General features: G+C 42.1%; 1 protein-coding gene across 1 annotated transcript in view; it reads left to right on the top strand.

The window, feature by feature from the left end:
* Nucleotides 1–26,166, top strand: part of LOC126267611 (uncharacterized) — a 523,505-nt gene that overhangs the window by 109,565 nt on the left and 387,774 nt on the right. Inside the window, exon 2 of the mRNA XM_049972912.1 lies at nt 10,343–10,475. Within this exon, the coding sequence (XP_049828869.1) occupies nt 10,343–10,475 (133 nt within the window). The remainder of the gene's footprint in view (nt 1–10,342; nt 10,476–26,166) is intronic.

The following is a 26,166-nucleotide window of genomic DNA, read 5'->3' as shown; positions in this document are numbered from 1 at the left end:
TACAGCCTTTTGACTTAGAGATCAGCAATCGTAACTAAATCGAATACATTAATATTATATATATATGTAGAAATAACAAGAAAATAAACTCACTATTACACTTTATCTAGCAACATTCCGCAGTTAATAGCAAATACGAAGAATATATTCAATATATAGAAGTAAATTGAAATTTTTCATATAAGTGAAACATAACCAAAGATTTCATGTCGAAAGCAAAAATTGAAGATTCACGTGCATTAAAAAACTATTTCTCGAAAGCTTCGTCAGAAGAGCTACTACAGCAAATTGTATGAATCTCGATAGCCCCAAAAATGTTAAAGCATTCGAAAATTTTCAGATAATTTTACGAAAGTTTTGAATCAGCTAGAGAATTTCTCTCATGGTAGCAATGGCAATGTTAATACTAACAGATGACATATGAGGTTTATATTGTGCTTGTACTCAGTTAAAAGTTTTCCCTTGAAATGATGTTACTATTCTTCAGTGCTAAAATCAGTATGCCAGGCTTTCCAGGCTTTTGAATTAGGTTTCTTAAAAGTATGTGCCCATGTACAAGTAGTAGTAAATATCCTGGAGCTTGTGACGAGAAACAGCCCCCGCGAATATTAATCTAAATAGAAGTGACCGTATCCCCTGAATTCTCATGTACGTAATTTTTGAGGAAGCTACAACCAAGAATATTTAGCTTCTACCAGGATTAACTGCATATTCCACTGATACTCGCAAGCAAGGTTCGTAGAACTACAACATGGTGAGTATTTACACATCTGTCAAAATCTAATTTCAATAGAGAGGACGGCTATAGGCTTCCGGCGTGGTGGCTCCCCGCTATCAAGGAAGTAAATACGCGGCCGCGGTGTGGTAGCGATATAAACAAAGCGCTGCAAGTCACCTCGGCGTACAATAATATTTTGGGTAAACATTCCCCCTCTCTTGCTCTGTCCGTTTTGAATCTAGCCACTGATGACGAGCAACCAATAGCGGTAGCAGGCATTTCAACCAATAACCCTTCTCCAGCATAGTGTGGAGTAGTGCCTTTCTATCCAATGACGGTGACCGCCAACGGTATCCACAGGAGATAAGCCACAAACGCCCCTTCTTCTGTATTAGCCTATGACTGTGGCCCACCAATGGTAGCCATATGAATTTTAACCAATACTATCACTTCTCCAGCACGAACGCCAGAAAATTCTCCCTTTATAAGTGGACGCGACCCTCGTCTCTGACAGTGTTCTAGCAGTAGTGGACATCAAAAGATCCTGAGAAAGTTCCCAGCAGAGGAGGCGAAACGTCGAACAGTTTAGAAGAAACATGACGCAGCCTAATAACCCAGAAGATTTTCTCTTCAAAATCAAAAGCGTTTGGCCCTAACTAATATATTCACTGTACACGCTGCCCAAGTCGAGGTGGGTTACTATTTCCTAACGAAATGGCGGACACTGCACAACTATTCAGCTCGTGATAGCCCACATGAGAATTGGCTCAAAAACGAAGGAACATGCGCTCGGGATAGCCGCATGGTCTCAGGCGCCTTTTTACGGTTCGCGTGGCTCCCATCGTCGGATGTTGAAGTCCTCCCTCGGGCATTGGTGTCTGTGTTGTCCTCAGAGTAAGTTAATTTGAATTAGAGTAAGTAGTGTGTAAGCCTAGGGACCGATGACCGCAGCAGTTTGGTCCTATAGAACTTACCACAAATTTCCAAATTTTTGCAAGCAACACGCAAATAAGAAAACAACGCGACCAAACAACACAAATTAATATGCATAAACAAATGAAAAAGCGAATGAAAAATAAAGACTGAATAACTCTGATTTCATTTGTAACAAAAGCCGTTATTTGTAATAATGACAGTGTCGGAAGTTAATGGGTTTGCATTATTATGGCGCTTATGGTTAAGGTTTAATAAACGGCAAAGCTTATAATTATAATCCTGAATGTCACTGAAAAGAGAAAAATTGCAGTACTGTGCAGTGCAGCGCAGTGTTACGTAAAATCAATGACTATTAGAAGCTACCATTGCTTCTGCAAAAAGTCTTTATAGCATTGTTTAGATAAATAGTTCACGAGAGTTGAGTTTTTGTTTGAATGTTTTTCAAAGTCTGCCTGCACTGCTGGTGATTGCAATACGTTGACATCCGCGTCGTTGGTCCACAATCCTTCAACGTGCAGTCCAGTAATTATTGTAATCTGACTGTTCCTCTTCATCGTAGCTGCCAGTTGTGAACACGCGATGTTTGTAGAAGCATTTCAATTTGCGTATCTACATTTAGCGACGAAAGTAGGGCACGCTTCATGGAATTAACGCTTGACGTATTTCGACATCATAATGTTTATTAGCCGTTACTAGTACCAATTTCAGATTTATGGCTTTCCGTTAGATTGCGATTCAGTACGGTTCACAGTACAGACGTCCGCAATAAGAAAGGACACTAATATATTCGTAGTCTGAGGTCCGCGGTACGCATCAAATAATCCGTGCTGTACACAAATGTCACCGTACAGTCAGTCGCAGCAATATCGAGACGTTTGCCGCATCGTACATTCCCAATTCAATTCTTTGCATTTTTGTTTGTTTGTTTAATTTTGTTTAATTTATCTATCCTCCTTGTGCAATAAACAGTCTGTGGTATCTGTAATCAAAGCAGTGCACTTACAGCGTTCACGCAGCTTAGCGGTCTGCTCGTCATAGCTTTCAAGATCAATCTGCGGAGTAGCAGTTCCGACTAATAAGCAACGCGACACGCATTAATTTCTTGTCCTCGGTACACATCGAAACTACAAAACATATCACCATCCAAACAGTTATTTTTCATCGCCCACATTAACCCTCAGGCGGTACGACATCATCTTATGCTCGCTCCCGACTCTTTGTAGTGCTTTTCTCTGTCGGCTTATAGATATACTTCTATACTGCTCAACACATCTCGCTTCTCATTACACTTTCAAAGATTCAGAGTACCTCGATTTACATTTTCCTACAAAATTACATCATCACATTACTCTGTGCACGGAAAATGAATTTAGCGATGTCTTTTGTATCTACTATAGCCCCTCCCCCAGTTGTGGGTGTTGCTGAGCACCGACTACAAAGTGCCAATCTTGGGCTCCCACCAGAACCTTCCAGTTTTCTGCCACCAAGACTTGTGTCATTCACTTCTGTTAGCGTTGTACTGTCCATCCCCAACCATAACTTTATCTCGATGAACAAGTGCTTAACGTGGCGGAGTCTTATCGTTTTTTGGGACAGATCTTTGATTCCTGTTTGATGTGGCTGCCCATCTTTGCCAACTTAAGCGAATGTGCTGGTCACACCTTAACACTTTTCGCTGTCTCAGTAACACCAATTTGGGTACAGATCACTGTACACATTTATGGCTCTATAAGGTTCTAATCCTGTCACATCTTGATTAGGGGTCCGGTGTATCTGTTACCTTCAGTATTGCATATGCTGGACCTGGTACACCATTGCAGACTGACTTCGCAACAGGTGCCCTTTGGACCAGCCCTGTGACAGCTTACTCGTTGAGGTTGGCGTCCCTCCCCTACAGATGAGGCACAGGCTGCTCACCTGTGCAGTACACATTCGCTACTTCCCAGAATACCCAGGAGACCTACTACCCACAACAGAGGCCAAGGTCTGGTGTCACAATTGCAGTTCACATACAATGTCTCTGCTTTTAACTCCATCTTCCCCACAGTTGTCCCTTGTTAGAGGGGAAATCGTGTGTGTCCTCATGGTGTGCACCACATCCTCAGATCTGCCTCACCTTATCCTTATGGCTTTCCATCGCCTGTTCCTGGACGTCCTAGATGTCTCAGACATAGTGCACACTGATGCTCTATCGTCGATAGATGAACTGGTTTAGCCTATGGAGATGCAATATGCAGTGAACTACACTCCCTGCTGGACGGATACAGTGTGTTCACTACAGAATTAATGATCATTGCTTGAGTGGCATCTTTGTTCTTGCACTGGCGAGTCATTCTTATTCAGCAGTGACTCCTTGAGAAATCTTCAGGCTTTCGACCAGTGCTACCATAGACTCCCATTGATACAGACAACCCAGGACTTCCACCACAGTGGATGGTCAGTCATCTTTGTATGGAACACAGGACACGTTGGAATTCCAGGGAATGAACATGCCAAGTTGGCTAAAAGAATGTCAACTTTGGAGATGGGGATATTGGAAATTCAACTTCTGCTGAGAACACACTCTCAGTGTTTTAAGTCTTAGAATGCGCATTGGTGTGCCCCGGTTTCTCCAAATAGACTAAAAACAGTAAAGGAGCCCATGACAATGCGGCAGTCTTCCCTTTGCGCTTCTCTCAGAGAATCTACTATCATATATTGGCTTCAAATTGCCACACTTGGCTGAACCACAGCCACATCCTCCGACATGAGCATCCACCCTACTGTTGGCGTGGTGTCCATCTCACAGTAGTCACAGTAGTCCTATTGGACTGGCCTCATTTGGCCAGCTTATGACGATACCTTAAACTTGCTGACACACTACCTCTGGTGCTAGCAGGCGACGCCAGAGCTGCTGATTTGGCTTTATGTTTTACCCATACAAGCGATTTTCCTTCTCTCTGCGATGTATTGTTAAGTAGCCTCATCGACCATTTGAGGGATTCGAGGGGCGCCGTGTCGCCTGCTCTTATACAAGAAACCCATGGCTTCCCTTGCCTGCTGGTCCGGCCTGGTCGCCACCCTCCCCACATTTTTAAATCTTCTTATTCTTTTACATCTGTCGTTGATTAGCAAACTCGTCGTCATTGTTCTCTTTCTGACATTTTATCCCGTCCGTGTAGCTAGTTTTCTTGTTGTAATGGAGGGTGTAGAAGTACCAGACAGACGCAGAGGTGTTGTTCCCAGTTGCAGAACGTATCCCAGGGAACTCCAGCCACTTTCTGGTCAGGGAAGGTTTCCCACCCTCACCCTTTTACTTCTCTCTAACTTTACTGGCTTCTTTCCCTTAGTTTTCTTGACTGTCAGGTACAGACGCGTCCTTGAGGTTTGTCTTTTCTGTCCTTCCTCTCTGGGGACTATTCCTGGCTTAATAGAAAAAGGAACGCCATCAATTCATCCATCCATAATTTAACGTTGTTACCAAAAATTACAGAAAAATTCTTGACAGATTTACTTCATATTTTTACACTGGTTATCAGTTTCATCTAACAGCTGTGCTATATGGCCCAGAAATGAATGTCTGTAATATATTTTGGCGTTTTAGAAATGTTCACACTTTTACTAATGGCAGATCTGGCCTGTAAGACCAGATGACTTGTATTTCATACCAGTCTGATGTCTTTTGACATGTAAATAAGTTTTTATACCTGAAAACGGTGTAAGGATAAAATATGGAATGTATAATAATAAAATAAAAATTATTATAGTCGCATGGCGGCAGTATCCTTCAAAAGCAATTTTTCTTTTTAAATTGATATCCAAAAGGTTTTTTTCTCTTCAGGTTTCTTAATGTTTCAGATTTTTAATTTTTTTGAATCAGCCTAACAACACAGGTGTAGGCGTAAAAATGTCTTCTGTGAACATTTTACTGCTTTATTTACTAATTTATTCATCATATTATTGGATAAATAACAGATTTAAAATACATTCAAAATATAATTTCAGACCATCAACTTAAAAAATATTCCAACTCTGTAATCATGTTAACATTACAAAAAGGTTTACTTTGAATACTTAGATTTTAAGTATTTCAGTAATGTACTTACAAAAATATTTAGTGAGTGTCCCTTTCATTTCTGGGGTTTAGTAATGTTTCTGTGGCACCTATAAAATTTATTTCTCATGGATTTCAAACATCCAGACTTGCTAACTCATTTGTGTAAAAAACACAATTAGAGTTATCTTAGTCCTGTGGACCTCCGTGTTTGTTACTGTATCAAAGGGACATGTAAAAGAACTACAGTACTTACATAAATCTGACGGTGGAATTTTATGTTGACAGCTATGCAGAAGGAATTTTTTGACAATAGTTACGTTATATTAAGGAACTCGTGGAAGAATGTGAGTGGAGTGTGGTAGTAAATCGCACAGAAGTCGATAACGTCAGATGATAAAATAAAAAGAATGTTTGCTGACTCGTATTAATCTAAACATGATATGAATGAAAATTATCTTTGGGACAGCGTAATTTTGACAGCTGGGTATAGAAATTATGAAGTTTTAGACACAAACGGTCCTTATAATTACAAACCAAATTGATGAACCACGCAAGCGTATCCCATTTCAAGAACAGAGAAAATAACGGAGGACTATTGGTCGATATCATTTAGACAAATGTAGGGCAGCAGCGATATGAAAGGCGAGAGGGCGAATACATTAGGAAGGTCACTTGACTCTTGAGATAACAGCGTGGAATTCTGGTGTGATTAACGGACAGAGCAAGGCTACAATACTGAGTTAAATGAAATGCGCAATGACACAACATAGGTCACAATGGTAGTTATGTTAAACAATGACTTACGAAGGTGTGGTGATGCTACAAAGGCTTCCATACAGCGTTACATGTTCACAATGCTACACTCGTACCACGACCAGTAAGTGGTATGCGCCAGCCCAGCAGTGAGGTTATGTGATCCGCAATAGTTTGTTACATGGTGTTACTTCCTATTTTAATTAAAAGAGGTTTGTGCCTCGGGTTCACAGTATGATTTTCTTCAGTATTGAGAATATTACGCACCAGTCGTAGAAAATTTGTGATTTATTTTACACAACATATTTTGGGACTACACTATCACATTATCGAGTCCGTAAAGTTAATATGGGAGGGGATAATGTAGTCCTAAAACATGTTATGTTAAGTAAATCACATATTTTCCACGTTTGATGCATAATGTTACAATAACTAGCCAGTCGTTTTTCATCTACAGCATTACTGACAGCGATCTCAAAGCAATAATTTCAAAACTTAATGTTAAAATGTCTTGTTCCTGCAGTGACATTTCATCTAAGCTGCTAACGGAATTGAGAGAACAATTGGTGAAGTCGCTGACACATCTAATAAATATCTTCCACTGCCATGGAGAATTTCATGATTTCTTTAAAATCACTAAAATCCTACTGGTGTATAAGAAGAGAATAAGAACTGAAATGAGACACTGTAGGCCAATATCATTAACTTCAGAGCTTGGGAAATTATTAGAGAAAACGATATTGAATCAATCTGCGGCTTTCTCATCAAATGTAATCTATTCAACTATCTCTGTTTTAGAAAAGAAAAACCTACTTTAATGGTAGTAGTAATTTTTATACATGAAATTTTAAAGAAGCTACATGAAGGAGACAAGGTAACAGGCACCTTCCTTGTTATGAGTAAATCTTTTGGTACTATCAATAATACAGTTCTATTCCATAAATTAGAAGCATATGGAATAAGAGGGGTAGCCTTATAACTACTTACCTCCCATTTGAAAGACGGGAAAAAGTGTGTCAAGCTAACTTATAAAAGGAATGAACAGTTGCTAATCATCCACAAGATACTTCAATGTGGTGTGCCCCAAGGATGTGTACTGGGGCCTTTTCTGTTTGTTGTGTGCGTTAACGATTTAATTGGAACACAAAAAAGGTACTAAGAGCGGTAGCTAAGGAAAACAGTATAGAGCCTTATAGAGAAATCTTCTATTCTATGTGCATACTGCAGGTAATAATATTTGTGAAACGAAATCCAGAATATAATGCAACAAACAGTAATGTGCATAGATACAATACATGGATACACAGAGAGGGAAAATTTGCACAGAGATGCAAGTAATAAAAAAAATAAAAAAAGGCTGCAGACTGTAGCCGACATCCAATAGGAACCATCTTTTGTAACAGACTTTCATCTGATCTCAAGACAGCTAATTTAAACACTTTGAAGAATAAACTTAAGCATTTATTAATAGAGAAAAGCTGTCATTCAGTAGAAGATTTTAAGATGTAATATCCCTTTGTAAAACAGTGTATATAGCATAAGGGTTTTCGAAATACAAAATTGATAATTTCTGATCTTCACACAAAATGTAAATGTATGTATTTCCATTTCAAGTTTCCAGAATGAGATTTTCACTCCGCGGCGGAGTGTGTGCTATATGAAACTTCCTGGCAGATTAAAACTGTGTGCCCGACTGAGACTCGAACTTGGGACCTTTGCCTTTTGCGGGCAAGTGCTCTACCATCTGAGCTACCTAAGCACGACTCACGCCCAGTTGGAAGGTAGGAGATGAGGTACTGGTAGAAGTAAAGCGGGCGCACAAAAAAAAGGAAAAAAAAGATGGTAGAGCACTTACCTGCGAAAGGCAAAGGTCCCGAGTTTGAGTCTCGGTCGGGCACACAGTTTTAATCTGCCAGGAAGTCTTACATTTCAAGTTGTTCAAGTAGTAGGGTGTCTCTGTAAAACAGCATATATAGCTTATGTTACTTTTTGCAACAAAAAAAGATAATTTCTGACCTTCACTGTTTATATCTATGAGTGCACATATGTATGTTTGCATGTGGGAAACTGATTGTTATATGGGCAGCAAACAAACAAATAAACAAAATATTATTGACAGTACTGACAATGAGATGATGTAGTTCTTTCTGATGCAATCACCATAAATTAACAGAAAAAATGCCACATTTTTACCATTGTTTCATTAATTATTTGTTATTTTTGCACATTTTTCCTTGTAATCCAAATCCTCTTGAATACCCAAAGTTGGTAGTACACGCCTTTACTCTGGCATTCTACTTGGAGGCCAGCCAGTTCGAGTGTTGTTGGTGGATGAAATTGGTCAACAAGGGCAAGAGAGGTGGTTGTGTAAAATTCACGATCACAGAAGCTGCGCCAGTGCCTGGATCAAACTGCGAACCTCTCCACAATGTCTCATCAAGTGAAGGCATGTGACACTGCTGATGCTGATCCATCTTCTGGATGGGGATGTTAAAGCTTTAGGGCCACGCGGTGCTATTCGAGAGGAGGAGGCTGTGTGTTAGTACAAGGTCTCACCCTCCACTTTCTCTCATCGTCTTAATGCATCATATGCACGGCATCACATTGTACACTGCTCACACTTCACAAATACACGTAAGACAAGACTCTCTCATACTTGCAAGAACTGGGGCCATTGTGCATGAAGGGAGAAAACCATTTTTGACTCGGAAGCTGAACCTAACCCTTGGGGGTTGGGAGGCAGCAGGTAGAATTTAATATGGTTTGCTATTAATTTCGTAAGTTGAAATGTTTGGTAGTCATGTGCGATTTTTGGATACTACAACTTTTTACAAGGATCCGGAAACTGTTTGTGTAAAAATCCAGCAAGTGATGGAGAACATATTGTTAATAGTCTTCAGCTCACAGGTCCACCAGTCAGCTTGTCGAAACTGAAATAGAAAGTTCTAAGTCTGTAAGAAAAACGTGGAGTCACGAACAATGATGATAAACGAAAGTCTACTGTCATTTAACGAAGCAGAATATGCCGACCTAAGTTCACACACACAAGAATTAGTTTGGAAAATTATAAAAGCTTTTTCTATTGTACTCAGCGCCTGCTAAGTTTTAAACTTTAACCTGTAGGATTTTTTCAGGGGTACATAATGGCCTCTGATCTGTCTCTTTGCAATTTTTGTATCTTTATTGGTTTACAGTATCATAGTGGAAGTTGGTACAGTTTCAGTATGTCTCAAATCAAATATAGTGCTTTCATTTTAGCTCTGTATCTTATATACTAAGGTAGGTTAACCTAACTCATTGTCTCAGTTTTTGGTACGAAAATTGGTTTTTGCTTAATAATTCAAAAAGTGAAAGAGGTAGCTCCATGACAACTTCCACAGAATGTTTTTATAACAAACTGAACCCAATTGTAGAAGAAAAACTTAGTAAGTTCAATATTAGCAGTTGGAAAATTTCGAAAAATCTTTATATCTGAAGGAACTAATTATCAGATCATGCTGAGACTCGAAACCTTTGACATTGGCTTAATTTTACTTAATCTGGTCAATTTTTGTAACAATATTTAAACATTTAATTTTACATAAGATTATTAAGCAGTTTCTTTGTTTGTTCCAATATCTGAATGCGTTAAGTGGTGCCGTCTTGACCTTGGCTGACTGACGAGAAAAAACATTATCTTTCTCGTCCCACTAGACATACCGATAAGTGCTTGCTTCCACAGTGAGTGACCCAGCCAACAATGCCATACGACTTTACTTTACTTTTTCACCGGTATATTTCTATACACGATTTTTTGTTGTATGTTTTATCAGTACAGCACTTTGCTATGATAGGACGAGTCCGCTGGTGCGGACCTCCGACCGTTACTACAATGGCTGTTGCCCTCTGTGTTGTCGCAGGGGGAGCACCTCGTTCGGCAGCTCCAGCGTCAGCGTGAGCACCACAGGCAGCGGTGACGCAGAGGGGGAAGCGGATGCAGAGGCCGAGGTGGACGCAGAGGCAGCAGCGGCTGACGTCACTGGCCCCGGCCAGGTGAGTGCTGTCTCAGGTCCACTCCTCTCTTTGCCAGAGAATGCTATGCGCCGTTCTAGAAACGTGTTGATGGGTGGAAATACAGTGATGAGTCAAAACATTATGACCACTGCCTGCTGCGAGACTGAATATCGCTTGGTGGCGTTTGCGGGTTCGTATGTCGTGGTGGCGTTTGCGGGTTCGTATGTTGTAAGCAAAGTACTAATGAGGCGCAAAAAATGGAACATCTCCTAATATCTTGTCGGACCTCCTTTTGCCCGGTGTAGTGCAGCAGCTGAAAGTGACATGGACTCAACACGTCGTTGGAAGTCCCCTGCAGAAGTACTGAGCGATGCTGCCTCTAAAGCCATCTATAATTGCGGAATTCTTGCCGGGACATGATTTTGTGCCCATGTCGGGCGACCTGAGTGGCCAACTCATTCTTTCATACTGTCCACAAAGTTCTTCAAATCAGTCACGAACAACTGTGTCCCAGTGTCATGACATTGCTGATTGGGAACATGCAGTCCATCAACAGCTGCAAATGGCCCCCATGTAGCTGAACATAATCATTTCTAGCCGACGATAGCGTCAGTTGGACCAGATGATCCAGTTCATTCCATGTAAACGTAGCTGACCCCCTTATAGAGCCACCACCAGCTTGCACTGTGTTGTAACTGCGATCGGGACGGTCGCGGGGTTGAAGTGACGGAAAGCGCGGCGGGACCCTCGGAGTGGGAGAAGACAGACTCGACCAACGGACAGAACGAACAACAAGATCGAAAAAACGGAGTCACAATGAGACCAAACAACCACGTCCACTCGTACACAGAACAGGAAAGTAAGTAAGCTGTCTAACGTGAGGCGATGTGTCCAGAGACGTATGCAAATTAGACTCGCTAGCTGAGCTTTTTTTTTTCCTTTATTGAGTTTCGATTCCCCCTGAAGGGGGCGGGCTGGCAGCAGCTTATTACGCCGCTCTTCAGCCTACAGAATTTGTTTTAAAAAGATGGAGATAATAAAAAATAACAGTTAGCGATAAAATCGCTGACTTAAAGGTAAAATGGCAGAAAATCCTGGAACTTAAAACATAAAACACAGGGTTGATGATGCGAATAAAATACACAGGAAGCAGAAAAATAACAGACAAACAGTTAAAAAACACAGCGACAGTCTGGTTTCTGTTCCCAAGAGATATAAAATGCACACCCAGCGACAGCATGGTTTCTGTTCGCAACACTGTGGGAAGACGCACAACACTGAACACTCACTTAAACACTGCACTAAAAAGTTGGCACAATTATGACATATCACAGCCGAGAGCAGGTTTGGGGGGGGGGGGGGGGGGAACTGGACTGATGACGGGAATAAAAGGGGGGAAGGAGAGGAAAAGTGAAGGGGGAGGGGGGGAAGGAGCCAATGGAGGATGAGGATCCATAGGAGGGGTGAGAGGGCGCCGAGCAGACGTGCCAGGGAGTGGGGAAGGCAGAGGGGGAGAATACAAAAGTACCCGGGGAGGGGGGTGAGAAGGGAGATGTTAGGCGGGGAGAGAACACAGGGTGGAAGGGGGGGAGGAAGAGGGAGCCCAGGGAAAGTACGGAGGAACTAGCTGAGCGAGAGGCAGGCGCTTAAATACTCTATCGGGGGCGCTGCTATTGGCCGCTGGAACCACGTGTTCCACTGTGGCGCCCTCACACTAAATGTAGGCCAGGAGGCGCGCGCCGCCACAGCTTAGGGCGCGATGGTGCAGAGACCTCTAGGGGTCTTCGACGTCCATTACGTCTGGCGGGGATTCAAATTCCGCGGCGCGCGGTACCAGACACTGTGCCTTGTTGACATCTTGGCTCTATGGCTTCGTGGTGTCTGTGCCACACTCTAACCCTACCATCAGCTCCTATCGACTGAAATTGGGACACATCTGGCCAGGCCAAAGTTTTTCATTCGTCCAAGTTCCAATCGATATGGTCACATGGCCACAAGTATAGCGGAGGCGCTGGAGGCACTGTCGCGCTGTTAGTAAAGGCAGTCTCGACGGTCGTCTGCTGATATAGCCCATTAACGCCAATTTTCGCCACACTGTGGTAACGGATACGTTCGTCGTACGTCCTACATTGATTTCTGTAATTATTTCAGGAAGTGTTTCTTGTCTGTTAGCACTGATAACTCTTACAGTAACGCTGCTGCTCTCGTTCGTTAAGTGAAGGCGTTCGGCCACTGTGGCATTCTCATCACCCTCTTGACATTGCAGATCTCGGAATACTGAATTCGATAAAGATTTCCGAAATGGAATGTCCCATGCATGTGATTCCAACTATCATTCAGCGTTCACAGTCTGTTAATTCACGTCATGCGGCAATAATCATGTCTAAAACATTTTTACATAAATCACATGAGTAGAAATGACAACTCCGTCAGTACACCGCCCTTTTCTAGATTGTATACGCTTTACTACCGCCATCTGTCTATGTGCACATCGCTATTGTGCATATCGCTCTTGTAATCTCAGTGTATATAAGCAGAACAAAGATGATTATGGAATCTTTCTACCTACAATATGGACTCCAAATTGAGGGATACACTGATATAAGAACTTTGACAAGTGGAAGGCTTTTATGGGAAAGGGCATCTTGGAAATGATGAAGCTCGTCATCTGTTCGCGTGCTGCTGCCACGAGTATCTGTGGGAAGTGATTGAAGGACGGTGAGACCACTAGTAGGTGTCAAGGCTTTGGACGTCCACACGTAATCACAGAGCATTTAGGTCGGAGGCTTGACCTGACTGTAAAGCGGGATAGGCGATAATTTGTGGCAGGTCTGACGACAGAGTAGAATCCCGGTGCAGGCATAAGTGTTTCGTGGTTTAGCTCACATTGTCGAATGTGCGACTCGCTAGAACGGTACCTCTGAATGTTCCCATGTAGAACAAACGAAATCGTCAGTTACGATTGCACTGGGAACAGTACCATTGCAGTTGGACTGGAAATAGTGGAACCACGTTAACTGGTCAGATGAAATACGTTTCTTGTTACACCAAGTCGGCGGTTGTGTCCAGATATGCTGTCATCCAGGTGAATGGCTGTTAGGTGAATCACGCCATGGGTGCATGCCAGTGGGGGCAGTATGGGGGACATTCACCTAAGGAGCATGGGGGACATTCACCTAGGTTTCCATCACGGTAATTGACGGCACCATGACAGATTTGGACTATGTGAATATTGTTGTGGACTACCTGCATCCATTCACGTTTATTGTCCTTCCGGCAGCGATGGCATCTTACAGCAGGATAACTGTCCATGTCACAAGGGTCAAAATTGTGCTACAGTGGTGTGAGGAGCATAGTAGTGGACTCATGTTGACGCTTTAACCACCAAATTTACCTGATCTGAAGCTGATGTAACATGCATTGGGATGGACGCTTTGAGGTGCCAGCTCTGCATCCACAAAGGACTGGTCCATAATTTACGGGGATTTCGTGACCAGTGCGTGGACATATAGTGTCATATAACTCCGAAAACGTACCAAGAACTTGTCGAATCTATGCCACACACAACTGCTAACGTACTGCTCTCCAGAATTGTCCAAAATGCTGTTAACGTCACGGTTATTTTGAATGACGGAAAAATCTAAAATATTTTTGTGCCTTCAGTCAGTTCTATAGTCTTTCCTTATTACACTGATTTTAAAGTCAGAGTCCTGCACGCTGCCACGCTCTCATTATTTAAATTATTCAAAACTGTTAGTATTTCGCAAAACAACTGGAAAACTTTTGCTTCCGGTGATTATGTTTGTGATATAATTTATTTGCTGGTTTCCAGAATTTGTAAGAGATCACCTTTTCTCCTGTTTATTTTCGGCTGGTTGAAATATTTTGCCGGCCGCGGTGGTCTCGCGGTTCTAGGCGCGCAGTCCGGAACAGTGCGACTGCTACGGTCGCAGGTTCGAATCCTGCATCGGGCATGGATGTGTGTGATGTCCTTAGGTTAGTTAGGTTTAAGTAGTTCTAAGTTCTAGGGGATTGATGAGCACAGCTGTTAAGTCCCATAGTGCTCAGAGCCATTTTTTTGAAATATTTTGTTTGCGTCCTACTGAAAGTTTCCTGACTAAGTGCTACAGATATCTGCGATTCTAGATGTTCAGTAGTGTGACATAAGTACTAACAGTCCCACACATCAATAAATTCCGCGAAAGAAAATTCACAGATAATTAGTCTACAAACAAAGCAATCCCCACTATTGAGAAAACCTGTTCTTCAGTGCTGATTCAAACTTCGGAATTAACAGTGATGCAATTTGTAGTGGAGCCTAAGCCTTACCTACTATGTGGTATGTTATTCAGTTACTTTCAGGAAATTTACACATTCAAATTATTTACATTTTTTCACATCCTTTACCAAAGAACATGCTTCCATAGTCAATAAGTGAATATAAAATTATATCACGGTAACCCTCCCCAGAATTTTACTGGTAATGATGAATTAAATTTAGAATTCCATTGATAGATAAATATAATTTCCTTTCAAGCAATTACCCATTAATTTACGTAAAATTTATTCACCTCCCTCGAAATCTTATTCCACCAAGCGAATTTCATAGTTAATTTAGTTGAAGAGTGTGTTGTTGTTGTGGTCTTCAGTCCAGAGACTTGTTTGATGCAGATCTCCATGCTACTCTATCCTGTGCAAGCTTCTTCATCTCCAAGTAACTACTCCACCCCAACCTTCTGAATGTGCACAGTGTATTCATCTCTTGGTCTCCCTCTACAATTTTTACCTTCCGCTGTGGCCTCCAATACTAACTTGGTGATCCCTTGCCGCCTAAGAACATTTCCTACCACCGATCCCTTCTCCTAGTCAAGTTGTGCTACAAGTTCCTCTTCTCTCCAATTCTATTCAGTGCCTCCTCATGAGTAACGTGATCTACTTATTTAATCTTCAGCATCCTTCTGTAGCACTACATTTCGAAAGCTTCTATTCTTTTCTCGTCCAAATTATTTATCGTCCTTGAGAACTTTTATCATTATTTATCGTCCATCTTTCACATCCATAGATGGCTACACTCCATACAAATACTTTTAGAAAAGAATTCCTGACGCGTAAATTTATACTCTATGTTAACAAATTTCTCTTCTTCAGAAACGATTTTCTTGCCATTGCCAGTATACATTTTATATCCTCTCTACTTCGACCATCTTTAGTTATTTAGCTCCATAAACAGCAAAACTCATCAACTGCTTGTCTCATTTCGTAATCTAATTCCCTCAGAATCACCAGATTTAATTAGACTACATTCCACTATCCTCGTCTTACCACACCCAGTTAGCTGTGGGGTCTAACGCACGGCTTTCCGGGCGGGAAGGAGCGCCTGGTCGCCGGCACGAATCCCACCGGTGGACTTGTGTCGAGGTCCGGTGAGGCGGTTTTTCATCTGCCTCGGCGAATGCGGGCTGGTTCCCGTTATTCCGCCTCGGCGATTGCTCTGCAAACAAGTTCTCTACGTACACGTGCACCAGCATTACTCAACAACGCAAACATAGGGGTTACACTCGTCTGCTGTGAGATGTGCCTTGGAGGGGCGGAGTGTCCACCTGGGGCCGAACCGCACAATAACCTTGAGGAGGGGTTCGGTGTGGGGCGGCGGAGGGATGAAGTGGACTGCGGTAGTCGTCGTGGAGTTGTGGACCACAGCGGCTGCGGCGGGGACGGAGCCCCTCCGTGGTTTCTAGGCCCCCCGGTTAACACACAATACAATACAATAGAAGTCTTCGTTTTGCTTATGTTGAGGTTCATCTTATATTCTCCTTTCAAGACACTGTCCACTCCGTTCAACTGCTCTTCCAGATCCTTTGCTGTCTCTGAAAGAATTACGATGTCACATCGGCAAACCTCAGACTTTTTATATTGGATTTTAATTCCTACTCCAAATTTTTCTTTTGTTTCCTTTTCTGGTTGCTCAATATATAGATGGAATAACATCGCAGATAGGCTACAACCCTGTCTTACTTACTTCCAAACTATTGGGTTACTTTTCATGCCCCTCGACTCTTATAACTGCCATGTGGTTCCTGCATAAATTGTAAATAGCCCTTAGCTCCCTGTAGTAGACTCCTGTCACTTTCAGAATTTGACAGAGAGTATTCCAGTCAACATTGTCAAAAGCTCTCTACAAGTCTACAAATGAAAGAAGCGTAGGTTTGTCTCTCCTTAATCTATCTTCTAAGATAAGTCGTAGGGTCAGTATTGCCTCACATGTTCCAACATATCTATGGAACCCAAACTGATCTTCCCCCAGGTCGGCTTCTACCAGTTTTTCCATTAGTCTGTAAAGAATTTGTGTTAGTAATTTGCAGCCGTGTATTATTAAACTAATTGTTTGGTAATTTTCGCACCAGTCAACACCTGCTTTTTTGGGATTGGAATTATTATATTCTTCTTGAAGTCTGAGGGTATTTCGCCTGTCTCATACATTTTGCTCACCAGATGGCAGAGTTTTGTCAGGACTGGCTCTCCCAAGGCTGTCAGTAGTTCTAATGGAACGTTGTCTACTCCAGGGTGCTTCTTTCGACTTAGGTCTTTCAGTGCTCTGTCAAATTCTTCACGCAGTATCAAATCTCCCATTTCATTTTCATCTACGTCCTTTTACATATCCATGATATTGCCCTCGAGTACAACGCCCTTGTACAGGCCCTCTGTATACTCCTTCCACCTTTCTGATTTCCCTTCTTTGCTTAGAACTGGTTTTTCATACGAGCTCTTGAAATTCATACAAGTGGTTCTCTTTTCTCCAAACGCCTCTTTAATTTTCCTGTAGGCAGTATCTATCTTACTCCTAGTGATAAATGCTTCTACATCCTTACATTTGCCCTCGAGCCATCCCTGTTTAACCATTTTGCACTTCCTGTGGATCTCATTTTTGAGATGTTTGTATTTCTTTTTTTCCTGTTTCGTTAACTGCAGTTTTATATTTTCTCCTTTCATCAGTTAAATTCAATATATCTTCTGTTACCAAAGGATTTTTACTAGCCCTCGTCTTTTTACCTACTTGATCCTCTGCTTCCTCACTATTTCATCTCTTAAAGGTACCCATTCTTGTTGTACTATATTTCATTCCCCTGTTCTTGTGAATCATTCCCTAATGCTCTCTCTGAAACTCTCTACAACCTCTGGTTCTTTCCGTTTATCCAGATCCCATCTCTTTAAATTCCCACATTTTTCTGGTTTCTACGGTTTTAATCTACAGTCCATAACCAACAGATTGTGGTCAGAGTCCACATGTGCCCCTGGAAATGTCTTACAATTTAAAACCTGGTTCCTAAATCTCTGTCACACCATTATATAATCTACCTGAAACCTCCCAGTATCTCCAGGCTTCTTCCATGTATACAATCGTCTTTCACGATTCTTGAACCAAGAGTTAGCTATAATTCAGTTATCCTCTGTGCAAAAGTCTACCAGAGGTCTTCCTCTTTCATTCCTTCCCCCATTCCATATTCACCTAGTACTTTTCCTTCTGTTCCTTATCCTACTATCGAATGCCAGTCCCCCATGACTGTTAAATTTTCGTCTCCCTTCGCTTTCTGAATAATTTCTTTCATCTCATTACACATTCTTCACTCTTCGCCATCTGCGGAACTAGTTGACATAAAGTTGGACTACAGTGGTAGGCGTGGGGTTCGTGGCTACTACAGTAATGCGTTCACGATGCTGTTCATAGTAGCTTAAGCGCGCTCCTTTTTTTTATTCATTATTAAACCGATTCCTGTTTGATTTTGCGTTTATAATCCTGTATTCACCTGACCAGAAGACTCGTTCCTCCTGTCACCAAACTTCACTAATTCCAACTATATCTAGCTTTAACATATCCATATCTATATCATATCCCTTTTTCAGTTTTCTAACCTACGTGCCCAATTATGGGATCTGACATTCCACGCTCCGATCCGTAGAATACCAGTTGTCTTTCTCCTGATAACGACGTCCTCCTGAGTAGTCCCCGCCCGGAGATCCGAATGGTTCAAATGGTTCAAATGACTCTGAGCACTATGCGACTTAACTTCTGAGGCCATCAGTCGCCTATAACTTAGAACTAATTAAACCTAACTAACCTAAAGACATCACACACATCCGTGCCCGCGGCAGGATTCGAACCTGCGACCGTAGCGGTCACGCGGCTCCAGACTGAAGCGCCTAGAACCGCACGGCCACAACGGCCGGCCCCGGAGATCCGAATGGGGAACTATTTTACCTCCGGATTATTTTACCCAAGTGGATGCCACCATCATTTAACCATACAGTAAAGCTGCATGCCATCAGGAAAAATTACGGCTGTAGCTTGCTCCTGCTTTGAGCCGTTCGCAGTACCAGCACAGCAAGACCATTTTGGTTGAGTTACAAGGCCAGATCAATCAATCATCCAGACTGCTGCCCATGCATCTACTGAAAAGGCTGCTGCGCCTCTTCAGGAACCATACGTTTGTCTGGCCGCCCAACAGATACCCCTCCGTTGTGGTTGCAGCTACGGTACGGCTATCTGTATCGCTGAGGCACGCAAGCCTCCCCACCAACGGCTAGGTCCATGGTTTATGGGAAAGGAGGGGGGGGGAGTGTGTAGACTAATATAACTAGCGTACATTCACCAGTGAAGCAATAAGTACTAAAAGGAATAAGAAGGGGAAGCCTGAAGATGAAGAAATGCAACGGGGTGAAGACTATGTTTCAGTAATTTTCTGTGGCACATTTTAATCTGACTTAAATCTTAATTGGCAGTTTCCCACAGGTTGTTCTTTTTAGTATTTAGGTACACATATCTTCTTAAGTTTATAAAGTACTCCACAATTTTTTTTCCGTAACTTGCAGTTGTCCATATTTATCTACCAGACCCGAACTTTATATCAGGTTCAACTAAATTATCGGCAAATAAAATGTTTAATGGGAAAAAGTAGTCTAAAAATAAATATGTAAGATAAAATACTTTTACTGTGGTCGATATACTTAATGTGTGAACTTCAACAATCTAACTATCTCAGCCCGCATGGCATACATATTTGCTACAAATTTGGTCTTCTTTGCATGTGTCTTACTCGTGTAAATAGATCTCAAATTTGAAGAAGCAATTAAAGCTAATCACTGCTTAATTCTTGTATTTTTATAGACATCAAATGGTCCTAAATTGTTCAATATACATCTAAATTGTTAGAAAGTATTGTGCATTAACTGCGATAAATTACAAAACTGTCAAACATAGACAAAAGAAATAATACATGAAAGAAACAGGGGCTGATTTTCAGAAAATATGGAGCCTCTGCCCTTAGGCAAGTGGTAAGAAGGTTCTGGCTCACCATTGCATGTCAACGCCATAACTGTGATTGACTTAAAGTCGTTCTATCGACGAAATGTGTTAAACCGTCTCACCGTTTCAGTGGATTTAAATTTATGAAATAATGTCGGTGAAATTCTTAATTAGTGTCTACATAGTATTAATAATTACTGTACCAACAGTTTATTGATACTGGTACTGAGTGTGTAACTACTAAAATGCTTTTTTCCGTTGGAATATGAGTTTCGTTTTATTCAGTTAGAAGACAGCCAATGGCAGCGTTTTCTCGTCCATTTCTGGGTTACAGTGTCGAAATGATATATGATGTTAGACTTCGCTAGACGTCTCCCCTTCCGCTGGTAGTCTACTTAAAAATAAAATAAAAATTGGAGACTGTAAATGGCCAATAATGAAACACTACAGCGTTAGCAAAGAAATTAACTAGTAAGACACTATTTTTCGGACGGCCGGTGACACAGGCCGTGGCCAACTGCAGGATGGACAGGAGGATCGACGAGGACTGTTTCCCCACTGCCTGCCCTTCCCCACACAGACATTCCTCTCAGCTGCCTACTCTAAGACACAGCCAGCACAGCAATGGGAAGATACTGACGGAAGGATTTAATACTTAGCAGACAGTGTATAAGGGTAAAATAGGCGGCAGGCTACAATCGGAGCTAAGATTACGTAGAGTTGCCGTAGCAATTGCATGTACAGCAGTTGAAGTGCATGTGATCTCTTCTGAATTACTTCGGAAGATACCTGTAGATCGACTAGTACTCACCTTACCCACCAGTGGCGCGAAGAATATTGGAGGCGCAGGTGTAAAGACAAAAGCTGTCGAGGTAGAAACCCAGTTTGAGATGGCGATAGGGGGAAATTTGCTGTGTACGACTTGTTACACTGGGGTAAGGAGAGGTGGGCTATAGAGCGATGTGTCAAATGTCATCGTAGGAAGGATGGAAGGAGCAGAAGTGATTGTTGTTGTTGTGGTTTTCAGTCCTGAGACTGGTTTGATGCAGCTCTCCATGCTACTCTATCCCGTGCAATCCTCTTCATCTCCCAGTACCTACTGCAACCTACATCCTTCTGAATCTGTTTAGTGTGTTCATCTCTTGGTCTCCCTCTACGATTTTTACCCTCCACGCTGCCCTCCAATACTAAATTGGTGATCCCTTGATGCCTCAGAACATGTCTTACCAACCGATCCCTTCATCTAGTGAAGTTGTGCCACAAATTTCTCTTCTCCCCAGTTCTATTCAATACCTCCTCATTAGTTATGTGATCTACCCATCTAATCTTCAGCATTCTTATGTAGCACCACATTTCGAAAGCTTCTATTCTCTTCTTGTCTAAACTATTTATAATCAATGTTTCACTTCCATACATGGCTACACTCCATACAAATACTTTCAGAAACGACTTGCTGACACATCTATACTCGATGTTAATAAATTTCTCTTCCTCAGAAACGCTTTCCTTACCATTTCCAGTCTACATTTTATATCCTCTCTACTTCGACCATCATCAGTTATTTTGCTCCCCAAATAAGAAAACTCATTTACTACATCAAGTGTCTCATTTCCTAATCTAATTCCCGGAGCTTCACCCAACTTAATTCGACTAAATTCCATCACTCACGTTTTGCTTTTGTTGATGTTCATCTTATAACCTCCTTTCAAGACACTGTCCATTCCGTTCAACTGATCTTCCGGGTCCTTTGCTGTCTCTGACAGAATTAAAATGTCATCGGCAAACATCAAAGTTTTTATTCCTTATCCATGGATTTTTAATTCCTGCTCCGAATTTTTTATTCTTTCCTTTACTGCTTGCTCAATATACAGATTGAATAACACTGGGGATAGGCTAAGACCCTGTCTCACTCCCTTCCCAACAACTGCTTCCCTTTCGTGCCCCTCGACTCTTATAACTGTCATCTGGTTTCTGTAGAAATTGTAAATAGCCTTTCGCTCCCTGTATTTTACTCTTGCCACCTTTATAATTTGAAAGAGAGTATTCCAGTCAACATTGTCAAAAGCTTTCTCTAAGTATACAAATGCTATAAACGTAGGTTTGCCTTTCCTTAATCTAGCGTCTAAGATAAGTCGTAGGGTCAGTATTGCCTCACGTGTTCCAACATTTCTACGGAATTCAAACTGATCTTCCCCGAGGTCGGCTTTTACCAGTTTTTCCATTCTTCTGTAAAGAATTAGCGTTAGTATTTTGCAGCTGTGACATATTAAACTGATAGTTCGGTAATTTTCACATCTGTCAACACCTGCTTTCTTTGGGATTGGAATTATTATATTCTTCTTGAAGTCTGAGGGTATTTCGCCTGTCTCATACATCTTGCTCACCAGATGGTGGAGATTTTTCAGTAGTGAGTAGTGAACAAATTAACACAACAAACAGAAAATTTACTTAACTTCTATTTATCCAAGCATACAAAGTCTCATTACAAATAATGCAGCAAGAACTAGAGTACAGCTCATACAATAGCAACCAGAATGAGGCTCGCTGTACTAAGTACGAACTGTGGTGTCTTAGCGAAGAGGATCCAAGTGTTATTGGGCAGAGTGGCTGCCACCAGCCGACCCATATCACGGCGGCAGAGGGCGCCCGTGGTACGTAGATTCTGAAGATGTGGCTCGGTCATTGCGTACCATTGGGCCCACCAGATCCTGCGCGACTGCTGTCAGCGTCGGACGGAAACTTGCAAATTCGTCACCAACTGTGGGACGCCTGTGGGGTGGTATCGATACGTGAAACTACGGATGTCCTGTTGCACATTCGTTTCTGGTTATTGAACAGATACTGGTTCACCGCATACTTTGAATCGAATCTTTGTGTATACAGGGTGGTCCATTGATAGTGACCGGGCCAAATATCTCACGAAATAAGCATCAAACGAAAAAACTACAAAGAACGAAACTCGTCTAGCTTGAAGGGGGAAACCAGATGGCGCTATGTTTGACCTGCTAGATGACGCTACAATAGGTCAAACGGATATCAACTGTGTTTTTTGAAATAGGAACCTCTATTTTTCATTACATATTCGTGTAGTACGTAAAGAAATATGAATGTTTTAGTTGGACCCCTTTTTTCGCTTTTTGATAGATGGCGCTGTAATAGTCACAAATGTATAATTACGTGCTATCACGTAACATTCCGGCAGTCCGGACGGTATTTGCTTCATGGTACATTACCCGTATTAAAATGGACTGTTTACCAATTGCGGAAAAGGTCGATATCGTGTTGAGGTATCGCTATTATGAGCAAAATGTCCAACGGGCGTGTGCTGTGTATGCTGCTCGGTGTCCTGGACGACATCATCCAAGTGTCCGGACCGTTCGCCGGATAGTTACGTTATTTAAGGAAAGAGGAAGTGTTCAGCCACATGTGAAACGTCAACCACGACGTGCAACAATTGATGATGCCCAAGTAGGTGTGTTAGATGCTGTCGCGGCTAATGGTTCAAATGGCGGCCGGCCGTCTCGGCTAATCCGCACGTCAGTAGCAGACAAATTGCGCGAGAATCGGGAATCTCAAAAACGTCGCTATTAAGAATGCTACATTAACATCGATTGCACCCGTACCACATTTCTATGCAACAGGAATTGCGTGGCGACGACTTTGAACGTCGTGTATAGTTATGCCACAGGGCACAGCAGAAATTACGGGACGATGACAGATTTTTTGCACGCGTTGTATTTATCGACGAAGCGTCATTCACCAACAGCGGCATAATATGCACTACTGAACAACGGAAATTCCACGATAGCTGCGACAAGTGGAACATCAGCGACCTTGGCTGGTTATGTATGTTGCGGCATAATGGGAGGAAGGATAATTGGCCCCCATTTTATCGATGGCAATCTAAATGGAGCAGTGTATACTGATTTCCTGCGTAGTGTTCTACCGATGTTACTACAAGATATTTCACTGATTGACAGAATGGCGATTTACTTCCAACATGATGGATATCTGGCACACAGCTCGAGTGCGGTTGAAGCGGTATTGAAGAGCATATTTCATGACAGGTGGATTGGTCGTCGAAGCACCATACCGTGGCTCCCACGTTCACCGGATCTGAAGTCCTCAGATTTTTTCTGTGAGGAAAGTTGAAGGATATTTGCTATCGTGATCCACCGACAACGCCTGACAACATGCATCAGCGCATTGTCAATGCATATGCGAACATTACGGAAGGCGAACTACTCGCTGTTGAGAGGAATATCGTTACACGTATTGCCAAATGCGTTGAGGTTGACGGACTTCATTTTGAGCATTTATTGCATTAATGTGGTATTTACAGGTAATCACGCTGTAACATCATGCGCTCTCAGAAATGGTAAGTTAACATTGGAACAGCCGAAATAAAAAGTTCAAACGTACCTACATTCTGTATTTTAATTTTAAAAAACTACTTGTTACCAACTGTTCGTCTAAAATTGTGAGTTATCTGCCTGTGACTATTACAGCGCATGTATCACAAAACGAAAAAGTGATCCAACTAAAACATTCATATTTCTTTACGTACTATACGAATATGCAATAAAAAATTGGGTTCCTATTTTTAAAAAAACGCAGCTGACATCCGTTTGACCTATGGCAGTGCCATCTAGCAGGCCAACCATAGCGCCATCTGGTTTCCCCCTTCAAACTAGACAAGTTTCGTTCTTTGCAGTTTTTTCGTTTAACGCTTATTTCGTGAGAGATTTGGCCCGGTGACGCTCAATGGACCACTCGGTATATGGTTCATAAATAGGTTTTATATTAACAAAACATCTATCACGGGGTGCAGATGAAGAGGCAGAGATCGACCTGTTGGAATCGGCACTAGTGCATGGAACGCTTTGCTGGCATGTACATCTAAATGCGGTATGCATGGATCATTGACATTTGAACCCCACAAATTACCTCACTGTGTGCGACGGAGTCTACTTCTAGCAGACTATCATTTCTCTCTTATCTGTTTCATGTGCCATTAGTACATGGGAAAAGAACTGTTGGTAAGTCTTCGTGTGAGATGTGTTTGGGAAGAAGTAAAATGTTGCCTGACTCCTAACAGAATGCAAAGTCATAGAATTTCAACTGTAAAGCCGTCCATGATGTACAAAGCCACCCTTGTAACGTCTGCTACTCGGCTTGTGCACCTCCATAATGTTCTCGCGCTAACTGAAGGATCCAGTGGATCTACTGTATCTCTTCTATTGTATCAAACTATAAGGCTTCCAGACAGATGAGCAATAGTCAAGGATCACTCGAGAACGTTCTTCGTAGGTCACTTCTTTCGTGGATGAATGATTTTTGCCGGCCGGAGTGGCCAAGCGGTTCTAGGCGCTTCAGTCTGAAACCGCGCGACCGCTACGGTCGCAGGCTCGAATCCTGCCTCGGGCATGGGTGTGTGTGGTGTCCTTAGGTTAGTTAGGTTTAAGTAGTTCTAAGTTCTAGGGGACTGATGACCTCAGATGTTAAGTCCCATACTGCTCAGAGCCTTTTGAAATGATTTTTTCCTTAAGGTCCTTTAAATGATAATCATCCTGGTATCCGAAAATCCTACATGTACTTTTATAGTATCATTCCACTTTCGGACGATCCGGATGGGTTTCCCTAGGTTTTTTACTGCTGTTATTGTTTTAATTCATTTATCGCTGACAGAGTAATCAAAAAGTGATGGATTTCTTAATTTTTTTAAGCGCATGGAGCAATCGCAGAACCAGAAATGCGCAACTAGCTCGTGAAATCAGATGCAGAACTGACTTTTGTAATGTTTTGATGTGTTCTGCAAACCTATTCCATATGAAGGGAAGAGATAACAAAGGTTGTGAATACACACCGGGCACCAGACCCTACATACCTATCGCGTTCTTTGGGTCAAGAGATCAGGGTTCAAGTAGGCGATGCGACAGATATTCGACAGGGTAATCATACAAGAAAATAGGAGCACATACTGTAATATGCTTTTTGTGTTCCTTAATCAGATGCAGGTGTTTGATTGGTATTTCATGCACCAAGAATCAGATCTTAAGCTTTCCGAGAGTGTAAATTATTGAGTATATCCTTAAGATGGTTGTGGTCTGGTGTTGCACCGATCCTGCTGACCACTGTACCTACAACCCGCTGCCACCATGAAGGATGATGGCACCTGCAGGCGTGAAAGTACAACTCAGAATCCGTGGCTTTCTTGTACACCTGTGTCCTACAGTGCACTCCACTTTGCGCTTCACTGGGAAGTGCGAAAGACAATTTACCACCACAGTGGTTCACCACCACAGTGAATTTGACGCTGGAGTGGAGAGATCTCTGGTGTTGGAGGAACTCTCGAAGCCTTTCACGACCGTATGGCCACACGACAAATGTCACATCATCGTATCTGAAGAAGCATATGAGAATCAGATC

This window comes from Schistocerca gregaria, chromosome 4 (genome assembly GCF_023897955.1).
Source record: "Schistocerca gregaria isolate iqSchGreg1 chromosome 4, iqSchGreg1.2, whole genome shotgun sequence".
Taxonomy (NCBI): Eukaryota; Metazoa; Arthropoda; class Insecta; order Orthoptera; family Acrididae; genus Schistocerca; species Schistocerca gregaria.
This window is presented reverse-complemented; position numbering and strand designations above follow the sequence as displayed.